Here is a 19611-nt window from a genome sequence, read left to right as displayed (position 1 = left end):
CTTCTTTCCTTCAGTGCCTTTCTCTCTTGCCCAAATCTGCAGTCAGTTTGGAGGCAGTTAGAAGGAGATGAAAGCCATTTGCTGTGGAAGCTAGAATATTAAGTGCTCTGGCAGGCATTTGGATTTCTCTCTCAGGAGGAAAGGAGCAGCATGCCAAATTCTTACCGCGCTGAAAGACAGAGACTAACTGGGTTGATTCTGAAAACATTTTAAGTTCATGAAAACAAAGGTTTGTGAAAATTACCACTGAACTCTTTCCCTCTGTGAACCACTGAGTTTTACGAGGGGATTAAAAAAAAATACCTGGAAATCTGAGTAAGGTTAATCTTCTGCTCACCGTTTCTTCAGCGTATAACTTTTGTGGTTTTTAACTGCTGCTCAATTCCCTTTCGTGGTAATGCCATTACACACTCTTACTTCCTGTCCAACCCTGTTAAATGTCAGTGTAATCAAGGCAGAATTCAAAGTACAAAATGCAAATAAAAATCCATCTTCTAAAATTATGTGCAAAGAAAAAATCAGAAGTACAAAATCAGAGCAAAGTACGGTCAACTATTCATTAGTATCAGGATAACAGTTAGGCTGCCTGGGTTCAAATCCCAGCTCTGCCACTTGCTGGTTGTGTAGCCTCATTGTTTTGCTCTCTGCTTCTCTATTCCTGCATCTGTCAAATGGGGCTGACAGTTGATGTACGTCATAGGAATATTGTGATGTTTAAATATTACAAGTCATGTAAATTATTAAACAGTGTCTGGCATTTGATAAATATGCAGCAGAGTTCAGTATTTTGTTGTTACTGATATCATTCTTTAAAAGTCTTCTTCTTACCTATAGGAAAATATTGGGGTGGCCAAAAGTTTCATTTGTTTTTTTCCATCAGATGGCTCTAGTAGTGCTTAGTTGTCTTGATCTTCATTTGAAACAATTTTTTTAGATTGTATTGTGGCAGCTGTCATACGAGCATGCAATTAAAAAATCAAAGTTGGTGAATTTTTGGCATATTATGTTTTATTATTTCAAAAAAGAAAAACACAACTGAAACACACAAAAAAGATTTGTGCAAGGTATGGAAAAGGTGCTGTGATAGATCAAATGTGTCAGAAGTGGTGTGTGAAGTTTCGTGCTGGAGATTTCTCGATGGACAGACTTCTCGATGTTCCACAGTTAGGTGGACCAGTTGAAGTTGATAGCGATCAAATCGAAACATTAATTGAGAACAATCAATGTTCCACACAGGAGATTGCCATCATGCTCAAAATATCCAAATCAATAAAGTTATTGGTGAAAATGAAAAATATGACTTTTATTTTATAGAAAAAAACTAAACAGACTTTTTGGCCAACCCAATATGATCTTAAAAAATTAACATGGTAAGATCAATGAAATGCCAACATGTAGCATGGTGACCTAATTCATTTATTTAAAAGCCAAATGAATTCACATATTTAAATGCCCAAGTCTGAGAAGTTATAACGTAATTGATCCAATATATACAGTATGACTGAACAATTCAGCATTGTTTGCCAAAAGCAATCTACATTAGTAAATATCGAAATGATAGAATATTTTATAAATGCTTGGTTTTAATTCATTTAAGTATATATAATTAATACACCAGGACAGCAAAGTATTGTGTGATTTTATACTTAATGATTTTGCTTTAATAAACCCCTAAAGCTAATATTATAATTTTTAGTTATTTTTAAATACAAATAATGCATACTTAAGTACTTTTCTGAAGTTTATAAACAGGTATTATATTAATATTGCCATCATAAATAATGTAGACAAACTTCAGGTCAACCTGTAGCTATACAAGAAATTTGGAATCAGTCAGATTATAAGGTAGCATTCTGTTTCCCAAGCAACTCTGGGGCCTCTCTGTGCCATTGAGATCAGCATGATCAGCCTCCTCCCAGGTCTTGCTGTTCCAACATTACTTTGACAGAAGGGTGGATGAGAAAAGATTGCTCTTTTCAGAAAGATTGCTCTACCAGAAATTAACTAAGAAACTTCCACCAAGACTTGGGCCCAGGAGCATTTGTGTCCCTGCAACCTCCTTCCCTTTCCCATCAGTCTGTCCTCTCATTGACTCCCCTCCTTCTGAAGACTCAACTTAGGGATGCTGTCATTGATTGAGAGCATCAGTGAGCCCCCTTTAGTAATACAGTGCTTATTCCACCCCACAGCTATGGCCATACGATTTCCCCTCTCAGAAAAGACTATACCTACATAGGACTGAAGTATTTATGGGAAGCTAGATAAGCATTTTTGTGTTTGTTTATACTATTCACTCAGGAAAATTTTCATTTTGGGAAATACAACCCAAGATTACCTAAGTGTAAGCAAAAATTATATACATTTACCTTTTGGGGTTACACAATACTATACTTAGTGATTATTAATACTGCAAGACAGACTCAACACTGATTTGTTTCTAAAAGAAAAACTGAAGGTTCATGAATCTTTTTAATCTGAATAAAGGAAGGAAATTCTTAAAGATTTTTAAGAGATAAGCAAAAGGTGATTGTTTTATGGCATGTGACATAGGATTAGGTGTCAGTGAGGCTCAAACTGAGGGACCAGGTTATCATCAGAGAATAGTTAGAATAAATAAACTGTACTCATCACCTCCCTGAACTCAACTGAAAATGGCTTGGTTTCTTAGGATAAGTACATAACTTACTAGAAGGGGCTGGGACCTGGAGTTATAGCTGTCCATTGATGAGAACAGATGCTAGAGAAAAGAGCCTCAACCCTATGTCCTGCGTAGGTACAGTCTTTCACTATCTCCTCTGCCCCACACAGCACCCCCCCCCCCCCCCCCGCACCATGCGCACACCCTTTGAATTTTCAAGAGGGTCGTTATGTCTGGGGAAAGTTTTTAAGAGGAGAAGTTCAAGGCAAAGTACTAATAATTATCCCCAACAGAGAGCAGAGCTCATGTTGGGAAATCCAAAAGTCTTACCACTTGATGACAATTAGAGATGCTGAATTGCAAGGCTGTGATGCTAGTCTGGAAAGAGAATATTAAGGGTCTAGTTTCAGGTGGGGTTACCAATAGGGCACAAGATTACAGGAAACCAAGACATAAGCCTATTTTATTGAAGGAGGGTGAAACAATCAACAAGAATGAAGTTGCAGGGAGTTGCACAGGGGTTATTGAACTCAGGCCTGAAGTCAGAATTGGTCCTAACCAGCAGGGAAGAGGGGAGAAGGACGAAGACATGAAGGCAGGAGGCAGAGTTTCTGAGAGGGGAAATCGTATGGCCATAGCTGTGGGGTGGAATAAGCACTGTATTACTAAAGGGGGCTCACTGATGCTCTCAATCAATGACAGCATCCCTAAGTTGAGTCTTCTGAAGGAGGGGAGTCAATGGGAGGACAGACTGATGGGAAAGGGAAGGAGTTTGCAGGGACACAAATGCTCCTGGGCCCAAGTCTTGGTGGAAGTTTCTTAGTTAATTTCTGGTAGAGCAATCTTGCTGAAATACAAATCTGATTGCTGCTTCAAATCCTCGAGAGGCTCCATAGCACCGAGAAAAAACTGCAAATTCCACAGCATGGCTCACATGATCTCCTTTGCCTTCAATTCTTGGCCCTTTGCATGAACCATTAAGAGTTAACCAGAAAAATGCCATCTTCTCTCAACCCTCTGTGCTTTGGCTAATGCCCTTCTAGAATTCCTTGTTATTATGCCCTCTTCTGCTTCCCACCGACCCTGTGTTAGCCTTTACCATTCACCTTCCTTGACTAAGGAAGTCCTCCTCTGTGCTCTCATAAAATTCTGAGCATGCCAGGTGACCAACCACCCAGTTTCTAGTATTAACTGAAGTTCTTCAATGAGTGAATAAATGCATGACTCAGATGAGACTGAGTGGAGAGAATTATGGTTAAGATTTAGCTTGGTTTGATGGTCAGCTTGTTTGAAGAGCTTCAGGCCTAGTAATGATAGCTTCCTTTTTGCAGTGAAGGAGCTATCCCCAAACTTCCAAGTCATCTTCCTTAGCAGGCTTCTGTTTCTCAATGAAGCCCTTTGTGGGAAACTGGAGCCTCAGAAGGTCAGGATGCATAGGAGAATCTCTGTTATTCAGGGGCTTTGGATTCCTAGTCATGCCTTTGCTGTCAGGTTTCAGGTCCTATATTTTGGAGAGTGGAGAAATCTCAAAGAAATAATGTAGTTTCTGTCTACCAGACCCTGGTGGAGGAATGGCATTGGAAGACCTTCCCTAGCTTTAATTTTTATCCATGGCTTTTGAAGGCCATGGTGGGAGCTGCTTGACAGATATCTGAAGATGAGATAAATCAGACTCTGTGGATTTGACAATGTGCCGAGTTGTTGCTATGAGAACACATTGTTTAGCAGCTCTCTTCATGTGTCTTTTGACTCGGCCTTACTGATGTTTAACAAGAAAAATATTAACATTCAACTTCACCAGAACAATAGGAATAGCATCTTTAGATGTGGAATTGTCAATGTTCTTTCATAGGCTTTCTAAATCTAGGGTAGAAAATTGGTTTTGGGGTACTAATATACCCCAACCTCTCAATTTGAGTTGGGAAGAGGATGGAGCACATTGGTCTGGCTAAGGATTCTTTCAAATCTGATACAGTGGGCCAAGTGTGAACTCAGAGGCATGAGCGTAGGGTCAGCAGCTGGAAACCAATTTCATGGTCAAGAAAGTTTGTGGGGTGGAAGCTGAGGCAAGCCTGAAACAGTGTGTAGAGCGGGGAGGACTTTGATGGAGCAGACTCTGTCCTGGGCAGGAGTCCCTCTGAAGGGGACAACTCATGTGGCCAGATAAGGCTCTGAGGAACTCACTATAAAGAGGAATCTGTTCTTGTTGGGAGTGCCTGCTACTGCTCAGCTTTCCTTTTGCTGATACTTTCTGATACCCTATTTAAATGAACACCACTTTAAAATAAAAGTAGTCATGTGGGATAATTATTAAATTAGTACTAAAAATAGAACATTGCTCCCCAAACTACATTTCAAGGATGTTTTAAGAAATGTCATTGAGAAAGTATTCTGTGGTCAAATTTTGAGTTTGGAAAATACTCCACATTCATCATCTCTCTGTGATTCATGCTACACATTAGCATGGTTAAAGCTCTGAGAAGTTTTAACTGTAAAGAAACCTGTTACTTCCAATCTTAGTTTACTATGAAACCATTTTTGGGAGTGTGGTGTGGGGCTTATTGTAGGTAAGGATTAACATTTGCTTTGGTGAAGAAACTGCTAAAAACCAGACAAAAATCCCTTGATTGGAACCAAAAGGAAAATGAGATGCTGGAGCTAGAATTCTCAAAAAAGGTAAAATGAGAAAACATCTGTAAAGCATGTTATATTATGCCTTTCGCATAGTTGGCATAATATAATTTAGACCAATTTATTTAGACCAATAAAATGTATTCTGTATTTTAAATTTATAATGCAAAATAAAAGTAGAATTCATTTATACTATAGAATTTCTCAGGTGAATGGCAGACAGCCACCCTTTATACATTTTAGAGAAAAAAAATACTTGAGGTAGTCAGATTCATTTAGATGGGTTTTAAATAGCTTATAAAAAAAAATCTGAAGTCCAGCTATCAAATTTTAGAATTAATGGATGGCAAACTCAAATGCCTGTGGGGTGAGGCATGTACCCAGAATCGTGAGTGAGACTGGCTGGTGTGAACTGAAAATGCATGCTCATTAATGGAAGCAGCTGCTCCGGAGATTATTTTTGGGGGGAAATGTGGACCTATTGTTTTTTAATTTCTCAGTTTTTTAAAGTAAAGCCGGGAGTCCGGATCTTTATGTAGGACCTCTCAAACTGTAAATGTTGCTGCTTGTTTAAAAGAAAAACAAAACCAGGCAGCAAATCAAATAAAACAAGTTCAGAAACCAGCTTGCAACTTCTGAATTAGGCAACTGTGAGACCGTACACGGCAGAACGCAGGCAAGTCTTCACACCAGCTCCACTCGGGGTTCTTCATGTCACTGGTTGCTTTACAAAGAAACTGGTGTAGCGATGTTCCTAGCCAACCCTGACACGGAGGTGTCTTTATGAACCTCGTAAACATATGCTTAAAATGTATTGGAGGCCATGGTACCATTATTTGATGATCCAAATAAAGTCACATTACATTTCCTAATGGCAGTGCAGAATTTGAGTTATAAAATATTTAGTAAAATACTGATAGTAGAAAAACTGGTCAAAAGTGAAGTAGGTTTCTTAACTGTAAGAATATTTTGATGATTATATTTTTATATGATATAGTAACTTGTAGTTGAAATATTTGATAACTTCGCTTTCTGGGAGTATGGCCAGCAATAAGTTGAATTTTGAATAAATACTACAACATTACCTTTCCTTATTATCTTTGAATGGTGAAATGAAGAGCATAAGTACTTGCTCTCACGTGGCACCCGTGGTCTTTCAACGCGCCCTGGCTTCCCTTGACGTCTTTACCTTCTGGCCCCACAAAGTGCTCTAGGCTCATCTTAAATTTCCCCCGCCCCAGCACTATAACAAAACGAATCTGGCTTGGTTTCTTTTATTGGAGGGCGGTATTTAGAAACCAAGATAGGCACTGAATGTGCTGATAGCTACTGGGGTGGCCTTGCTTCTGAGTATTCATTGTTTTTGCCATTCGCACCTTTCTCAGAATATCCATTCATTTTTTAAAAATGAGTTCATTTAAGGCTGTAAGTTTACCTCTGAATACTTTAATATATAATACTTTTGTTACATTTATTTCTAAATAGTTTCTATTTTCAATTTTTATTTCCTCTTTGGCTTAAGGTTTATTAGATAATTATTTAAGTTTCAATGTATATAGATTTTTGACTGCCTTTATGTTTTAAATTTTTCATGTAATTTTTTTGTGGACAATGAATGTGGGTTTTTTTTTCTGTTTTTGAGACTATATTAAAATTTCAACTGTGGCTGATTAATATCATTTTTTATGGTTATATCATGTGTTTGGAAAAATGATTATTAAATCTAATTCTAATTTATCCATACATCAAGCTTGTTAATTGTTATTCAAATACTGAATTTCTTCACCTATTTTTCATGTTATCATGACCATTCCGTTTCTGTCAGAAATGTGTTACAACCTTACACTATCATTATTAAGTTGTTCACGTGGGATTTTTAACAGATTTTTCTTTACATATTTTTAAGTATGTTTCGGGTATACAAAAGTTCATCATTATCATTTTTCTTGGTGGATTGGAATTTTTATCAAAATGAAAGGGTTGTCTATTTAATGTTTTGCCAATTGTTAATATAAATTTTATCATTTTAAAGCATCTGTCTTATATATATTTTACTAACCTTTTAACTTATACATTTCTCGATGAAGTTTTTTTTTAATGTGACTCTTGAAAATAATATTTGATTTTTTTCTTAGTATGCTAAGACAAGTACTTGTCAGGTTACAAAGTAGGGCTGAAAATAGGAGTGTGCATTAAAAACATGTTATAGGTACGGTTAGGCTTCCGGGATCTCTCTCTATGCATTTGGGACCTCCCAAAGACTCATGGTTACCTTCTGACTCCGGCAGATGGCTTAGGCACTACCACACAACAGCTAGTGCCCCGCCTGATTATTCCATAGTGAAGCCCATAATTTGTTAATTCCTACACACACCAAGAAACTTACAGACAGCATTTCAGTGCCTCATTCATTAGGTTTTTTTATTAAGAGAAAATAGTATAATAAATACCCATTAACACAAATTCAAAAATTGCCAAGATTTTGTCATGTGTTCTTTTCTTTTTTGTTTGCTGAAGTAATTTAAGGCAAATCCAAGACTGTATGCTCTTTTCATCTCTATTTATTTCAGTGTGATGTGCATTTTTTATATATTAATATTATTATTGTGCCCAAATTAACAATTGTCCCGTTTTCATCTGATTCCCAATATGTAACAAATTATTCTCACTTTTTAAAATTCTCATCCGAGGACATGCTTATTGATTTTTAAAGAAAGAGCAAGGGAAGGAGAGAAGGAGAGAAACATCAGTGTGAGAGAGAAACATGGATCAGCTGTCCCCTGTATGCACTCCTGCTGGGAACTGTACCCACAACCTGGGCATGTGCCTGACCGGGAATTGAACCTGCAACCCTTCTTATGGATGATGCTCCAACCAATTGAGCCATATTCACCAAAGCTCTCAATTCTTACATTTTATTTTTACAGTTGTTTGAATCTGGTTCTATACAAGGCCCACATGTCACATTTGATTGTCACTTTTCTTGTTTCTCTTTTATCTGGAACCAGCACCCTTTCTCCCTTTGTAATCATTAACTTATAGAAACTGGACCAGTTGTCCTTTAAATGCCTCATTCATGAGTATGAATAAATAACAAAGAATCTTCAGACTTTTTCATGACTATAATTTTATTCTATTTTAATTTTTCAAATTTTCTTTTTCCATTACAGTTGCCATTAAATATGTTATATTAGTTTCGGGTATACAGCATAGTGGTTAGACAGCCCTGTAATTTACAAAGTGATCATCCAATAGTTCAAGTACCCACGTGGCACCATACATGGTTATTGCAATATTATATTGACTGTATTCTTGTGCTGTACTTTATATCCCTGGGACTCTTGGAACTACCAATCTGTACTTCTTAATCTCTTCACATTTTTTTACCTTGCCCACCAATACCCTTCCCTCTGGCAATCATCAGTTTGTTCTCTTATATCTGTGAGTCTGTTTGTATTGTTCTTTAGGTTCTGAATATAAGTGAAATTATGTAGTATTTTTTTTCTGTGTCTGAGTAATTTCACTTAGCATAATACCCTTTAGGTCCAGCCAGTGTCGTTGTTGCAATGGTAAGATTTTATTCTTTTTTATGGCTGAGTAATATTCATTGCATATATGTACCACTCCTTTTTTATCCACTTGTCTATTGGTGGGCACTTGGGTTACTCTCACACATTGGCTATTATAGATTACACTGCAATGAACATAGGGGTGCATATGTTTTTTCTTCGGATATGATGCAGACCCCAGCTCATGGGGTCCACCACATTGTGGATGAGATATGAGAAACTCGCATGAACTACCGAGTCCTGTAGAGGAAAAGGGAGAGCATGGCTTTTCTCTCAAGGGGAGAAAAAGCCATGGCCTCCACCATGACAGGCCTTTATTTCTTTTTTCTGGCACATTACATGATGGTTCTCATTTACTATGCACAGGTTTGCTTTAGGTGGTTACCTTTTCCAGAAAAAAAAAAGAAGCTGATGTTGCTAATCAGATTATAGAAGACAGATATTTGCAAATGAAAAGGCAAAAGTGGTTGAACCGGTTACACTCATCCTTGGAAGATATAGCATGGATTTTAGGAAGTTACTTGGCAGTAAATGTTTTCTGCCTCAATTCAGGGTGAGGGAGTTTTAGCAAAAGCAAGTCTCATAGCAATCTAGGTATATTACAGGCCTGATTCCCCACGGGAGAATCTGTCTGTGGGCATGGGTCCTGTGCATCGGACCTTGCTTTGCTTTCCACTGGAAGCTGGGCCCATGCCACACAGAATGGTCTCCTACACGGATATATACCCAGAAATGGAATTACTGGGTTGTAAGGCAGTTCCATTTTTAATTTTTTGAGAAAACTACAAAATGTTTCCCATAGTGGCTGTACCAATCTGCATTCCCACCAATGCATAAGGGTTTCTTTTTCTCCACATGCTCACCAACACTTGTTTGTTGATATATTGATGATAGCCATTTTGACAGATGTGAGGTGATATCTCATGTGGTTTTAATTTGCATTTCTCTCATGATTAGTGACATTGGCCATCTTTCCATATGTCTTTTGGTCATCTGTATGTCCTCTTTGGAGAGGTGCCCATTCGGTCCTCTGTCCATGTTTATGTTAGATTGGTTTTTTGTGTGTGTTGAGTTACATGAATTCTTTATAAATTTTGGATACTAACCCCTTATCAAATATATCATCTGTGAATATCTTCTCCCATTTACTAGGTTGTCTTTTCATTTTGTTTATGTTTTTTTTTTTTTTGCTGGGTAGAAACTTTTTAGTTTGATATAGTTCTATTTGTTGTTTTTATTTTGTTTTTGATATATCAGAAAACAATATTGCTAAGAGGAATGTCAGAGAGCTTACTGCCTATGTTTTCATCTAGGCATTATATGGTTTTGAGTCTTACATTTAAATAAGGACCTTCAGATTTTTAAGGGAGGACTCAAATGTGAAAGAGAAAAAGAAAAACAAAGGAAAAAATTCAGTGAGCTGAAGGAAACTTTAAAAATACACTATACTTGATATCCTCAAAAAGATAAATTGTATCCATGAAACAAGAAAAAGGAGTAGTAAAAATTTACCTTTAATTACTGAGAATTCTAATTAAAATATGATAGCTGAAATTAAAAATTTTAGGCAGGATGGAAGATAATGAAAGTGGAAAAAATGTTAAAACTAATAAGATGGCCAAGAAAGTTTAAGAAAATAAAAAGATATCTCCAAGCAGTCACACCCAAAACAATAGAAAAGTATTCCAAAAAGAAAGCAAAGAAAATGGAAGGTGAGGGAATTACTATTCCCCCTAGGGGAAAATTCTTGAAACTAAAGAGCATCAGTTTTCAAAGTAAATGTCATGTGCCCAGCACAGAGAATGACAAAAGACTAACATGATGATGTATTGTGATCAAATTTATGATACAAAGTGAAACAGAAAAATTTTTAAAGCTTCTAAATTGAAGTGAGCGATGGTGTGGTGAGGACCTACCACGTATCATACACAGAAGCAGGAATTAAAATTAGGTTGGATTTCTCAGAAGCACCACTGGAAGTTAGGAAAACAGTAGAACAGTGCCCTAATTTTCTATTGAAGAATACTTTCCTCACTTGTGATTCTGAATCCAGCCAAAGTGTCCAATCTGAGATAAAAGAAAGACAATTTCAGATATCCAAGGTCTCAGATTTACTTCCCTTGTACAATAAGATTCTGGAGGACTTATTCCACTCCAGAATGGAGGAGTAAACCGAGAAAGGCTTTAGACCCAGAATACAGGTCTCACATGGAAGAGCCAAGGACAGTACCTGAAATGATAAAGAAGGGAAGTTCTGGGATGACCAAGACTGGAGCAGGAGAATGGAGCGCTCCAGTAAGGCCGTCTCCTGGAAAAGAATGGTAAGGAAGGATCATCCGCCATGTCAGAAGGTACCGAGAGAGGGGCACTATACCTGTCGGATTCAAAAGTATCCGATAGGTACACAGAAAACTGAGAAAGAAAAAAGGAGATGGTTTTTAAATCCAGGGACAACAAAAATAGTCGTATAAGAACAGAAATGTTATTATGGTATAACATGTAGCTCATTAGTGAAGAATAATGAAATTACTGAATTAAAAGATCACTTTATATTGGGAGGATGAGGGGAGAATGCAGCATGTGTGTATAGGTGTGTGGATATGTGTAGGAATGTCAGCCTTTTTCAGGACTGTGGCAGAGACTGCTGGCGGTCAACCTTAATGTTCATTCTCCCTCCCTTCTTAGTAATAGAAATGTGGAAGTACAGGCATTTCTGGGGACTAATCTTTCCAGTTAAAACACTACATTTCCCAGCTTCCCCTGCAACTAGGCATTGACCTGTGTCTAAGTTTAGCAAAATTATTCAATGACACTTCCAGGAAATCTTCTTAAAAGGTGCAGAGTGAGCCATTACTCTCTTCCTGCTGTGAGAATGGAATGGAAGAGTAATTGATGGTGTTCCTGCCATTATCATGGTCTGTGAAGATAAAATACACCCCAAAAATGTAGAGCAGAGAATTGGAGGAATCCTGAGGCCCTGATGACACTATAAAACTATCATATCAACATTAGATTGGCTACAAGTACGTTTGTTTTATGCAATATACCCTTCTCTCTTAAGCCATTGTATTCAGGTCTCAGTTATATGTAGTCTAACCAGATCTGAACTGACTTGTAACTCACTAGGTAATACCTCAAATGAAATATTAATGATGGTATAAGCATGTTATTTAGTACTATAGAGGTAAATACTATAAACAAAAAAATGGAAGGTACAGTAGTAGGTTTAGGCAGTAGAAATTGAGGTAAAGGTGAATGATTAACTATTTTTTCTTGTAACTCTTTTAATCCAATATTTGACATTTCAAATTATGTACATATCTTACTCTAATAAAAATAAATTGATATTTCTTTAGTTACATTTAAATTAGTATATCAAGGGGAGCACTGGGGGGGGTGGGCTGGGATGGGAGTAAAAAACAGAAAACTGTACTTGAACAACAATTAAATAAATTTAAAATAAATTAATTAGTATTTCAAGTAAAAATACGTGTCCACTGTACAAATTCAAACAGTACAAAAGATAGAAAGTAGAAGTCTTGCCTCCCACCAGTTCTTCGCCTCTTCCCTGCCCATCAGTCCTGCCGTCCTCCCCAAGGGAGATGGACGTTTGGCGTGCGTCTCTCCATACGTTTTCTATATGCTCATTTAGCAGGTGTAGAGATGCATAGTTTTCATCTCCTATTTATTTTTTATAAAAAGTGTATTTAAATATTAATTTAAGAGTGTACTCATGAGAGAATATTTAGGCTTGTAATGAATGTTATTTGTTTATATTTTTAGAATTCAAGCTGAAAGCATGCATTTAAAAAGTCAGCAAAATGAATTTCAAAGAGTACAGAGAGAATTGAGTCATTTGCAACAGCAGTTAAAAATTAAACAGAGACAATCACAAGTCTGCAGGTAAGATTATCTTTAAATAATTGTAAATTATAAAGGTTGAAAAGATACATTCAGTAGTAGCTTTATAAATATTCTAACACAGTGTAGTAGAGTTTCTATATTTGGTGTGGTTGAAAAATGTGGAAATAACTGTACTTTTTTAAAACCATTATCATAACTGAATAGTTTTACCAATAAAAGTTAAATGAGGCAAACATGTTGTTCTTATTTTGCAGTGACATTTAGATTGAAAACACAGTGACTAATACATTTTCCTTTCCACCAGTATTTCTTGGTGTACTTGGATCCCCGGCACAAAAAATAATAAAATAGGGAAACTTCCTAAATATAGTAATAAAACTGCTAAATTTAGAAATCTCCACCATAAATGGTGTTAATTCTGCTTTTATATAATCTTCGGAGAGTTTATGTTCTAAAGAAATACCCAATTTCTTTAAAACCCAATGCTCTAAAGAAATTAGAAAGTACATTTTTGTTTTCTAAATCTAAAAAGGGAATTGAGCCCTGGCTGGTGTGGCTCAGTGGATTTATCACAGGCTTGCAAAGCAAAGGGTCTCTGGTTCAATTCCCAGTCAGTGCACATGCCTGGGTTGCGTGGGCCAGGTCCCCAGTGGGGTGCCGGGGCATGTGAGAGGCAATCACACATTGATATTGCTCTCCCTCTCTTTCTTCTTCCCTTCCCCCCTCTCTAAAAATAAATAAATAAAATCTTTAAAAAGGGAATTGAATAGAGAATATAAGAAAGAATGATTTTTTTAATTGAAAAATAACTTTTAACTCTTAGAAAAAGGAAGTAAGTCAAATGAACATTACACATAGACACAGGTTCAGGGTGACTGAAATATATATGCTGGATGAATATTTTAAACATTAGGTTCTTTTTTTTTTCAGTCTACTACTTATTGCCAGAAACATTGTTCTGTTAAAAATTATCTGTGCTAATAATTTTTACACACTATCTGGTGATATAACCTGCTGGTCATTTACCTTTCATAAATGCCTTCCTCAATAAATAATCTTTTTTTGAGAGAGGAGGCAAGGGAAGGAGAAACGGAGAAAAATATCAGTATACAAGAGGTATATGGATTGGTGGCATCTTCTGCACCCCCAACTGGGGACCTGGTCCCCAACCCAATCATGTACCCTGACTGGGAATTGAACTGGTGACCGCTAGGCTTGCAGGCTGGTGCTCATTCCACTGAGCCATACCAGCCAGGGCAATAAATAATCTTTAAATAAATGAATGAATGAGTCTACTCCCAAAACAGGTGATCATCTTTGTCTTCAGAAATATCTGCTGTTTCCTAGAAAGCTGGTATCAAACCAGCAGGATACCACCCAGGTGAACCCAGCTCTCCATTTTAGTCTCAGTGATCTGTATGCAAGATTAGCTCCTATAATAGCTCTGTCCCAAGTCTGCTAAGTAGTCTGTGTTCACTTTTAGAAGTTTCCTATTGTGAATCATTCATGAATTGTTTGAAATATAAAGAGCTTATCCTTTAATTTTTCTTACTTATAAATCTATCTATACTCTGTCATCTCTGGAATTTGCCACGCCAACTCTTCAAAATTTCTCCTCCTTAGCTCTCTTACTTTCACCTCAACTTTTCAGAGTCATTAAAGCTTCCAAAATTTTCCCTGATTTCTCCCAACCAGTGTCCGGCTTTACTTTATTTTCTAGCCTTGATCCTGTAGCTAAATTGCTTGCTATTTAAAAAAAACCCAGCATTATTGAGACATAATTACATGCTATAAAATCCACCCATTTCAAGTGGCAATGCAGCAATTTTTAGTGAACTTACTGAGTAATAAAGCCTTTACCACCGCCTCCAGCATGAGAACATTTGTGCCATCCACAAAGATCTTTATGCCATTTGCATTTACTCTCTCCCCTTAGCACCAGTCCTGGGCAACCTTCCTTCTGTTCTATAAGTTGCATATTTCTGGACATTTCAGATATACAGAATCACATGACATGTGGTCTTTTACATCAGGCTTCTACTGCTGTGTTTTTGAGGTTCATTCCTGTTGAATCACGTATCAGCACTTTGTTTCTTCTTATTGCTTAATAGTTTCCATTGTGCAGATTCACCACCTTTTACTCATTCATTTACCAGGTGATAGACTTTGGGATTGTTTCCACTTCACACTTATGAGTAATGCTACTCTAAACATCCACTTGCATGTCTTTGTGTGAATGCATGTTTCATTTCTTTTGAGTAAATCCCTAAGTGTGGCATTACCGAATCATATGGTAAATTTAATTTCAGGTTCTAAGAAACTGCCAAAGTATTTTACGTGTGGCTGCGCCATTTTATACTACTTCAAGGAATGAGGGTTATAGGTTCTCTGAATTCTTGACATCCCTTCTTATTGTCTCTTTTTTGTTAGAGCCATTCTAGTGGGTGTGACATGGTGTTTCATGTTGTTTGTGTTTCCTGAATAGCTAATGATGCTGAGCATCTTTTCAAGTGCTGATTAACCATGTACATGGTTATTTGATGAAATATCCATTAAAATATTTTGCCTAGCTTTTTATTGTTTTTTAAAAAATTATTGTAGAATTATAAGAGTTCTTCACTGTTTTGGGTAAAGTCCTTTATTTTAAACATGATTTGCAAAAATTTTTCTTAGTCTGTGGGTTATGTTTTCATTTTTATAGTTAAAAAGTTGGCAAAAGTTGTTATTTTTAGTGAAATAAAATTTGTCAATGTTTTCTTCAATGGATTCTGCTTTTGATAATGTATCTAAGAATTGTAACTAAGATCCTCACAAAGATTTTCTCCTGTAGTTTCTTCTAAAAATTCAATAGTTTTAGCCCTTACATTTAGGTCTGTGATACACTTTGAGTTAACGTTTACGAGTGATGTGTGGTGAGGATCTAAATTTATCTTTTGTGAGGATGTTCAGTTGTTCCAGCATCGTTTGTGAAAAGGACTGTTCTTTCCTGTTGAATTGCCTTGGTGTCTTTACCTAAAACCAGTGCACCATGAATGTAGTTATTTCTGGGCTCCCTTCCATTCTATTGATCCATATGTCTATTCTTATGTCAGCACCACTCTCTCTCGAGTACTGTCGCTCTTAGTAAACTTTGAAATTAAGAAATATAAAGCCTCTAATTTTTTTAATTTTCAAGGTGGTTTTGGCTATTCTGGCTCTCTTGCATTTCCATATGCATTTTAAGATCAATTTGTTAATTTCTGCAAAATCAGCATGTCAGGATTTTGACAGGCATAACATTGAATCTGTAATTTAGGGACAATTGCCATCATGAGAATATTGAATCTTTCAACTTGTGAACATGGTATGTCTTCCCATCTAGATCTTTAGCTCTGTGAGAAATGTTTTGTTTTTAGTATACTGGTCGGCACTCCTTTTACTAAATTTATTTCTTAAGTATTTTATTCTCTTCTATGTTATTACAAGAAGGATTTTTAAAATGCTGTTTTGGGGATTGGCCATTGCTGTTATGCAGATGTAAAATTGATTTTTGCATATGGATTATGTATGCATGTGACCTTGATAAACCCACTTATTAGTTCTAGTATTTGTGTGTTTGTGTGTGTGTGTGTGCATAGGATGTTTCTATACAGAGGATTCTTCTACATAGAGGATGTTTACCAATATTCTAACTCCTTCTCTCTACTCATTTAGTTGTAATTACCCTTAAAACCCTCAGTCATCATTCCTGCGCACAGGTTGCTAAACACCAGGCCCTCAATTCCTCCAGTACTATTCTAAATCCTCCTATTCTGTTTAGACTTCCCTGAGCTACTGGTCTCTCAACAGCTGTGTGTCTTGCCTCACATTCACAGAGAGAGTTAAGGATGTAAACACGGGCAGAGTTACTGTCAATTAAATAATGTTTAAGTTTCAGAAGCCCTCACTCAGGACACCTTTCTAAGGTTCTTGGAGGGCCCCTGGCAAAAGTAAGATAGTTTAATAGTAATTCGTTAAAAATTCTGTCTTTTTCTACTCTGATTTCTTCTCACACTTCTGATGTCAGAATGCCATTGGAGCAGTACAAGCATTGGGTGGGGGGTCTGAGTAAGGGGAAGATGAATCAGGAATACACCATTGTTACTGCCATTTAGAGAGACATTTTAGAAGGCTTCAATAACACAGTTAAGGAATTCGAGACTAATGATTTGGATCTGTATGAATTTTTAAAAATTAATAGAATAAAAGCAAGAAAGATGAGCATTTTAAACAATAGAAGTTATTCTGGCATAAACAAATTTTAATGATGTTTCATATTACATCAAGTAAATTAAGAGAGACATATTTTTGATAAGAGCTTCTAGATTATTTCATAAGCCATTCACTGAAGAGGAATTAATTATTTGAATACACTGGAGAAATATTTGAGTTTCTTACAAATTTGACAAAAATTACCAACATCACTGAATTTAACATAAAATTCATAATATACCACTTCAAGGACATTGAAGATAAACTAGTTCATGAGATTCATTATTTCAAAGATAATTTAAGACTAGTCATTTTCCAAAGAACCTTGAAAGGCCAAAAAAACTTATAATCATATATGAAAAACATTCGATAAGGATTTTTCTAAATTCGACACTGCTTAGTATTTACATGACATTATGAATAAATAGTGAGCTATGACACTGAAAGAATTTTTCTAAACTATGAATAATAAAAAATCAATGGCCATCTAGATGAAAAGCTATATGAATTTTTATATTTTCTTCATATAAAACTTTTATAAAATGGTTCTCATAGGAAGAGGTGAAGGTAGAGCATGTAGCCAAAAATTGTAGGCAAAAGTGTTGTATAGCTGTTACTTATTAAAAAGTCACAGTGTATTCCTTATTTTGTGATATTTATGGAATTTATCAACTTAAAATTTTAAATTTAAAACATTTTCTCATTCTATAAATAATTGCACACTCTTTAACAAAGATTTTATTTGTATTTATTTTTAGAGAGGGGGAAGGGAGGAAGAAAAAGAGGGAGAGAAGCACTGATGTGGGAGAGAAATCAATCTGTTCTCTCTCCCACGCCCCCAACTGGGGACCTGGCCTGCAACCCAGGCAAGTGCCCTGACCTGGAATTGAACCAGTGACCTTTCAGTTTGCAGGCTGGCACTCAGTCCATTGAGCCACACCATCCAGGGCAAATAATTGTGCACTTTTAAACATAATTTTTAAGTTATCATTTTTGTATTCTTTTTTCAAGAAAGCTTTTCTCCCACCCACTACTAATCATGTAAGATACAGGCCTTACAAAAATGGTTCTGCTCTTAGCTAACAAGCTTGTATTTTCTGTTTCCTGCCTTTCTCCCTACAGAGGCACTGCATCCTCATCCAGTCTGTGTTGTTGAATATCACTGTAGCCCTTGGCTTGCTTCCAGCAGCTGCCTAACAACTGGCCCATTAGCCCCTTAACCTTGACCTGGCTCATAGCTCTTGTCTCTCTGTATTGTCAGTTTCTGGCTCCACATTCAGACTTTCCATCCTCACCTTTGGCCTTCTTCAGATAGTGATCTCTTTGGATTCTTTCTCTGCTTTTTGAGATCAACATCTCTCCTAGCTAGCTCCCTAGGAGACTGACTCAGGCATTCCCTGTGGCTTCTGATCACTCAGGTGGGCCTTAATTACCACCCAGAATGACACCACACTTCTTTTTGGCAAAGGCTAATCTTTTAGCCTACATCCATTCTTTCTAGGACTTTGCACAAGAAATGAGCACATCTCTTGTCTGTGCTTTTAGCCTCTGTGACTGCATTCATACTGCGTCCAGCTGTGCACACATTTGGGTGTCTCCCATCCTTAAAAACTATTCTACTCTGTATCTTCCTCTCTCTCTTCTTGCCACCTCAGTCAGTGTTCTTGAATGTTGGTACTGCACAGCCCCTGTTTACTCACTTCTGCTTTGCTGTTCAGTCTTTCCTACCTAATGCCTCTCTCTGAGATCACCAAATGCTTCCTTAATAGCAGATACAGTGCACTCTGTTCAGCTTTTATCTGGGGCCTTAAACAATGACTTTAAATACTTCTTTAAATTCTCTAATCCTTTGGCTTTTCACATAGTATTATTGTATTTTGGTTTTTCTTCTAACTCACTGGATGTGGCTCTCTAGTCTCCTTTGAGGGATTCTTTTCTGTTTTAGTCTCATAAATGTTAGTGTTGTCCAGTGTTTTATCCTTAGCATTTGTCACTATTGAACACATACTGTCGAGGGTGTCCAAACTTTTGGTGTCTCTGGGCAACACTGGAAGAAGAGTTGTCTTGGGCCACTCATTAAATATGCAAACACTAATGAAAGCTGATGAGCAAAAAATAGATTTTAAGTAAATTTACGATTTTGTGTTGGGCTGAATTCATAGCCATCCTGGGCCACAGGCAGCCCACAGGCTGCGGGTCGAACACCCCTGTGTGATAGGTGCTGCGCCAGGTGCCAGGGAAATTGTGATGAACAAGATATGTAGTGTCTGCATCGTAGATCTTAGTCCATTCGGGGAGATAAATATTAACCAAATAATTATAGTTCCAGGGCTTCATTCATCATCTTTTTGGTGATAACTCACAGGTTTATGTCTGTGTCTTGCTTGATTACTAGGTAAATTATAGCCAGAACATCTACCTGAAAGTAAAAAAAAATCACTGCAATCACTTTGAGCTGTGGCATTTCATGAACCAAGAGCACTGGATCAGTAACTTTTAAAGGTTTTGTTTATTATTACCCCAAGTTTTAACCTGCCTATGGAATTACAGTATACAGGAAGAATGCAGTCTAAAAGTCTGAGATTCTCATTTAGGCTCTGTGACTAAGCCACTTTTGACCTAATTTTCCTCACTAAATCTTTGCTGTTAAATTATTAAAAATTAATAGCAAAATATTTA

At 36.8% G+C, this 19611-nt stretch overlaps 1 protein-coding gene across 2 annotated transcripts in view; it reads left to right on the top strand.

The window, feature by feature from the left end:
* The window catches only part of LEKR1 (leucine, glutamate and lysine rich 1), a 163910-nt gene that overhangs the window by 38375 nt on the left and 105924 nt on the right, over window positions 1–19611 (top strand). For both annotated transcript variants that reach the window (XM_037126349.2, XM_037126350.2), the window contains exon 4: window positions 12622–12741. In XM_037126349.2, the coding sequence (XP_036982244.2) occupies window positions 12622–12741 (120 nt within the window). The remainder of the gene's footprint in view (window positions 1–12621; window positions 12742–19611) is intronic.

This window comes from Artibeus jamaicensis, unplaced genomic scaffold, assembly GCF_021234435.1.
Source record: "Artibeus jamaicensis isolate MK-2021 breed Jamaican fruit bat unplaced genomic scaffold, CSHL_Jam_final scaffold_474, whole genome shotgun sequence".
NCBI lineage: Eukaryota > Metazoa > Chordata > Mammalia > Chiroptera > Phyllostomidae > Artibeus > Artibeus jamaicensis.
This window is presented reverse-complemented; position numbering and strand designations above follow the sequence as displayed.